The 6,697-nt window shown below is 31.2% G+C and overlaps 1 protein-coding gene across 1 annotated transcript; it reads left to right on the top strand.

Annotated features, from left to right (window-relative positions):
• The first annotated feature begins 1,527 nt into the window (after nt 1-1,527).
• Nucleotides 1,528-6,435, top strand: LOC112518682 (probable WRKY transcription factor 70). The gene is made up of 4 exons (XM_025126465.1): nt 1,528-1,635; nt 5,318-5,658; nt 5,769-5,867; nt 5,946-6,435. The coding sequence occupies exons 1-4, from the start codon at nt 1,528-1,530 to the stop codon at nt 6,433-6,435; spliced, it is 1,038 nt and encodes a 345-aa protein (XP_024982233.1).
• Nucleotides 6,436-6,697: the final 262 nt, after the last annotated feature.

The raw sequence follows: 6,697 nt of genomic DNA, 5'->3' as shown, positions 1-6,697 counted from the left end.
CCCCTTAAGAGAGTAAAATACAAGCAAACTTATGATGAACCCAAAAGTATAAAGACTCTTTTTTTATTAACCTGAATATCCAACCCGTTACGTGAGTCGACTAATCTCAAGGTGGCCACATGCTTTGTGGGTAACCTAGAGTTATCGCATTTGAACTTCTGTGGCCACAAGTGGATGTTTATTCCTCTTAGGACTTGAACCTAAGATCTCCAGACACTTTTGACTTTTGAAGCTCAAGCTCAAACCAATCATGCACCACCTTTATGAATTATGATTACAGACTTTTTATCTAAATAGTTATGACTTAGAAAAATGTTTTAGCAATGAAAAGTGATAGAAAATAGAATGGGAAAAAGGAATAATTGGTATGAGTAAGAGGATTCACATGATGGGTCATTTTTTATATGGAAAAAGTAGGAAATTAAACAAGTGGGTTTTTTTTGATGTTGATGTAGTAATTGAAAAATACAAAGGAATAATGGTATTCATTACTAAAATTACAAAACCAAATGCTTAGGTGTCATGCAAAATGACATGAATTAAGTTTGATTAAATTATTGTTGTTCTTACTATTAATACTGTATTTGGATAAGCTCTTATTCGTGTGTTTTTTAAATTATGGTTTGATTTTTAAGGAATTCTGTTCAACTTCATGTTTGTTTTATTCTTAATTTGTTACGATGTAATTTCTCTTATTCATCGATTTTTAATTTTAACTTCTTTTTCGATATATCAGACTCAAATGTATACGCGTGGAATGGGAGGATTTACGCAAGCGTTTTCACACTTTCACATATTCCAAGGGCAAATTGGATGAAAAAGTAACGTGCTTCAATTTGATTCATGTTTTGGGTAACGTACTTTCAAAACTTTCATTTTGGTATCTAAGAATGTAAAGTTTTAACATTTAAGTACCCGGGTAATTAACCGGTTGAAGCATTAACCGATTATCATGCTGATGTGGCGAGTGATGTGGTATTTGGTTAATGCTTCAGCAAATAATACTGAGTTGGACACCACATCAGCATACCAAAATAAAAGTTTTAAAAGTACGTTATTTTTTCATGCAATTTACCCTATTCCATAAGTAAATAGTATGTGAATAAATTTATTTATTTTAAGTTTAAAAAGATCTTTTTATTTATTCTCTTTACGTTTTGGATGGCAAAAAATGAGATAAAAAGATAGTAATAAAACCACGGTTATATCGGTATATTATCAGTAATAGGGATAAAATTTATTATTTTATTAATATGTATGTACTGATTGGTAATTGTCTGAAGAATTAAAGTTATGATATTAATATACATAATATCAAACTTACTTTAACAATTTCAAACCAAAATAAATAAAATAATAGTAACATGGACGAGGTTGATCAAACGTATGCGTTAATTAAGTTCTCCTTTTTCCATTTATGTTTTTCTCTTGGTACCTATATGTATCCGTTTTTCAGTCTTTTTCGCACCATTACAACTACATATCTTAAGTACTCGGAGTTTTGCATGCCCACAGTTGTACTAGATTATGACATGTGAACAAGATGCTTGTTTCAACAGTGATGGTGGTTACGTTATGAGTGGAGAAGGACGACGACCAAGAAAAGAAGAGGGGCTTGATTGGATTAGAACTCTGGCATTTAAACCAGCAAGTTTTTTGAAGAGTTTGAGACCAGAGAAGAACCAAAGATGGAACAAATAATAATAATAATAAAAGAAGAGGGGCCGTTTACCGAACGCTTACCCAGGTAAGCACTTACCAAATTACGTTACCTTACTGGATGAATATGGTAAGAACCAAGAATCTTACATGATAAAAACAAAACAGGGACTGAAAGTCTTGCCCAGTAAGTGAGAGTGACAGCTCTTACCCCGGTTAGTACTTGCCGGGTAAATTGTTGCATACGATGTTGTTTTCGTGGATTAAAATCTTACTCGGTAAGTAAGTGATAGTGTTGAATTTCACAGGTAAGCGCTTACCGGGTAAGTGATTAGGTAAACGGTCCCTAAGTGCCCCCTCATGTTAGAGGCACATGAGGTGGCTAACCGAGAAAAAAACAAACAATGTTAGCAACGAAAACTTAGGGTCTGTTTATTATAGTTTAATAGGACTCACAACTTACATTCAACTATACATGATTGTTTTGTAGTGACTTAATGCTATAGAATGATTCACTAAGCTTATAAGGAGCGAACTTCATGCAGAAAGTCTGGTTTTTTCAACCATGTCCATATAAAAAACATGATCCTTCCACCTATGAAAAAACTCTCTCAAACAAAAACATTTCCAATCTATACAAACAAATAAATCAATAAAACAAAATTTATTTATCCATGCAGAACGTGATGGAAAACCAATCAAACAACCCCTTAATCCATAATGAAATGCAAATTATAGTGACAATCAGTATAATTAACATGTTTGAAGAATATAATGCATAAACTTGTTTAAACCATCAGAAGTCATAATTTTTGATAGGAGGTTCAAACGGAGTCGGTTTTGAACGAAACTTTTTGTGAAACAGACAATGTATAATTTTTTTAAAACGTTATCATTATTAATTATTTTTATTATGTAATTGGATTAACCATCGAAAAAAATATGTATACTTTGTATGCTTATAAAATAGTAAGTATTGAAGAAAACAAGATATGATAAACGTCGTTATAATTTGAAAAAATAAAATCAAGAGCAAGCTTTTGTTGGTCAAAATGTAAATCATTAATTATTTAACATTTAAATTTATTATATTTAATAAAAAAGTAATTTAACAAGACTTTTTCATGACCATAGCATGATGTCTCAACCAATGTATTCTAGAGTTTCTTCTGAAAAATTTTAATTTCTATGCTCGGTTAATATATTTTAAATTTTCTATCTAATACCTAATGCATTTCCAACCTAAAAACACAATTGTGTTTTTAGTGTCGAGACATAATAAAACGAAACAGGACAAAATATAACAACTGTTTAACGCTTGGTAAGATAAAATTGAACACAAGAAAAACAAGTAAAATGACTTATTTACCTTTAATGAGTTGTTTATATATTTTGATTAATTTATGTGATATATTAAATTATAATAAAATAATTATTTTTTATAACAAGTTTTGTCGAAAAATTAAAATGATACAAAAATAAAAAGTTTATGTAGTTTTCCATTTTATTTTATCCCTTTTCTACATTATTTTTTATTTATTAATATATAATAAATTAATAAAATATAGACACCGTATAAAAATAATATTTTGAGAACAATAAAATGGAGATTTAAAGAGAAAAAATACAATGAATAAAATTTAAAGAATGAATAAAATATAAAATATACATATTTGATGTTTTAGAAGAGAATTAAGTTTTATTTTGAGGTTATATTAGTAAAATATAAGATTGTTTCACTCTATTCCATGGGGTAGGGGTGGAACAAATATGTTCCACTTTATTACTGTCTCCTCTACATAAAAACCTTGTCAAACATGAAACAGGAATTCATGATTTCTTTTGTACTATCATGTAATTTAATTATTAATTATTAATTAATATTAATTTAAATTTATTAATTACTTTTAGTTACTAAATATTAAATAGTATTAATTTAAAATGTAAATAATTCATTAATATTGATTATTTAGAGTTATCATTAACTTTATCAAATAATTTATTATTGTTATTCAATATATTTAAATAATTGATCATTCTTTGACATAATTGAAAGAATTAAATTACATCATCGCTCATCCCTTGCCTCCACCAGGACCATGCTACTATTGTTATTGTCACGACCCCTAATCCTCCACTCCCACACCACTATTGTCGTCATCACAACCGTCATCACAACCGTCATCCGCCCTAGCCCAAACCCCAACCAACCAATGATCACCATTCCACTATTATTGTCATCACACCCACCCGCCCCCATCAACCACCTCACATCCCTACTAATACGACGACCATACTACTATTGTCATTGTCACGCTCCTACCCTAACCCCTACCCACCACAACACCATTACAGTTGTCTTCACAACAACCACTCACCCCCACCCCAACCCACCTCACCTCCTCCACATTACAATTCCATCGAATTCTATTTCAATTCCTTCAAAATTAAATCCATTTAATGAATTTCAATTCCACCAAATTACGCCTACCAAGTAAAACGTGGATGGGCACATAAACAAAGAAATTTAAATGAAAAAGGAAATCCAAGACAACATGTCAAAAATCTATTTAAAGTAACACTTCAAATGTAAAATTTAATGAGCTGTTTTATATTATGTTTGATATATATATAGAAGAGCGTTCAAATAAAAACTTGCTCCATTTGTGTAAACCGTGTAAACCTATCTCATCCATCCATTTTCTTGATCAATGACTAAGATTAGTTTACTTTATTTTAGGAAATTAAAAAATAAAAAATATTAAAAATTTATTTTATTTCAATACTAAGGGCAAAATTGGTAAACAAAAATAAATCATTTTATAATGAAACATTTTCACATTGAAACAGTTTCATGAACATTAATTTCATAAAGAACAAAATATAATATGYACCYGTTTCATYATACATTTATTTCATAAAGAACAAAATACATTATGCACCCGTTTYATTTTCATCCTACCAACTAAACGGATCAACTTCAATCACAAAGCAACATGAATCACCATGAAACTAGATCATGAATCATGAATCAATTAGAGCATCAACATTTTCACCATCATGAACCTATTTCATTAACATGTAAAATATGCCTAGAAGAAGCAAATAAACCATTTTACAATGAAACATTTTCACATTGAAACAGTTTCATGAACATGGATGATTTTTTTCCTCCAACCTCAAATCAAGATTTCATTCCATAAGAAGCTAGAATCTTCATACCACGTTTTCCAGATTTATTGAATAACAAAAAATTAAAATCAAGTTTTTAATATTATAATATAATAAAAATTTTAAATGTTACCATTTATATAATTTCCATTATTAAATTTTCTTATTTAATATTTATTAATAACTTCTTTATTTATCAAAAAAATATGGAAAATAACCGAAATATTCTTATTGATTAAATTTAGTTAAAAAAATAGAATTTTTCTATTGGTCGAAATTGATTTACACGGTTTTTTAGAATTATATGGTTTTCATTTGAACATGCCCTTATATATATATACATATATATATATATATATATATATATATATATATATTATTTTAGATACATGGGCCAAGCGTAGAAATTCAAATTTCCCTTTCCTTTTCACCCATGTCACCTTCTTTGCCTATAATATATAATCACACACACTGAGAAGCAAAATAGCATCTATCTGTTCGAGTTCTTAAAATGGAAGAAAACAAGAAAAGCTTGATGGAAACCCTACTTCGAGGCAGAAATTCAGCAAAAACGCTACAAAGTTTACTTCTTGAGAATGTCAAGGATGAAGGGTCGGTTTCTGTTGATGATCTTGTAATGGAACTGTTGGGATCCTTCTACACCTGCCTTTCCATGGTGAACACTTGCAATTCCAACAAGATCTCTCGGGTTTCGACATGTTCTCGTATGGGTAATTTGGCTCGTATCGCCAACTGGCCACTGAAAGTTTACAATGGCAGCAAACCGGCACCCGTTGTCAAGAAAGGAAGAGGCTGTTACAAGAGAAGGTGCTCACATATTCAAACACACACCAACACTTCCTCTTGTGAAAAATGTTCGATTCTTACAACATATTATTAACATATACAGCTGTTATTGGTTGGTTCAAACTATGCAGATCCATGGCTTCCGGAACTACAGTTAGTGATACGATTGAAGATGGTTATGGATGGAGGAAATATGGACAAAAGTCTGTCCTCAACTTCAAATTCCCAAGGTCTCACACTCATTTCTGTGGGCACTCAAAATCAGTAATCTGTCTCAAACTTATATTGATTGCTGTTGGGTTTTGCAGGTGCTATTACAGATGCACACACAAGTTTGATCATGGCTGCAAAGCATCGAAACAAGTTCAGAAACTAGAAGATGAAGAATCAAACGTGTTCCATATCACATATTTTGGTCATCACACATGTCCCACTACACCTCCACAAACTTTTTCACACCATGGACCTGTCATTAACTTTAAAGATTTCAAAAACCATCAGTATTCGTCAATTAGCATCCCCGCGACCGCCATAAATATCCACTTTGATCCCTCGTTTGAACAAAAAGATGACATCAATATGTTTGACAACGTTACGTCAACCAACCTGTTTGCAGCTTTTGGATCAAAAGACACATCTGGTTATGATATGAATGCATGCCACGAGTTTGCATCTTTCATGGGTTTTAACCATGGGGGCTCTTATGCATCCAAGAGCTCTTGGGACAATCTTTTTGAGAACAATGATTTTTTGAACGATATACCACTTGATGACACCATGTTTTCGGAGTTGATTTGATGGTTGAAACTATTCGAAATAGATCACAACTTTTATCACACACGATACGACAAGCTATAACAGCAAGAAGGTTCTAAGTTTCACTTTTGTTTCGAGTAAAAAGTTGTCGGTCTTTTCGTAACTTCTAGTCATATAAACATCGCTATAGCTTATAGTTCATTATCTTTTGCTCACGTTGCTGGATCGATGACAATACCATCTAAACGTCATGGTGAAATAGTTTCACAAAGTCTTGCTTCTTGTGGTTGGTTGTTTCCACAGC

The sequence above is a fragment of the Cynara cardunculus genome (genome assembly GCF_001531365.2).
Source record: "Cynara cardunculus var. scolymus isolate 2C chromosome LG 1, CcrdV1, whole genome shotgun sequence".
Taxonomy (NCBI): domain Eukaryota; kingdom Viridiplantae; phylum Streptophyta; class Magnoliopsida; order Asterales; family Asteraceae; genus Cynara; species Cynara cardunculus.
This window is presented reverse-complemented; position numbering and strand designations above follow the sequence as displayed.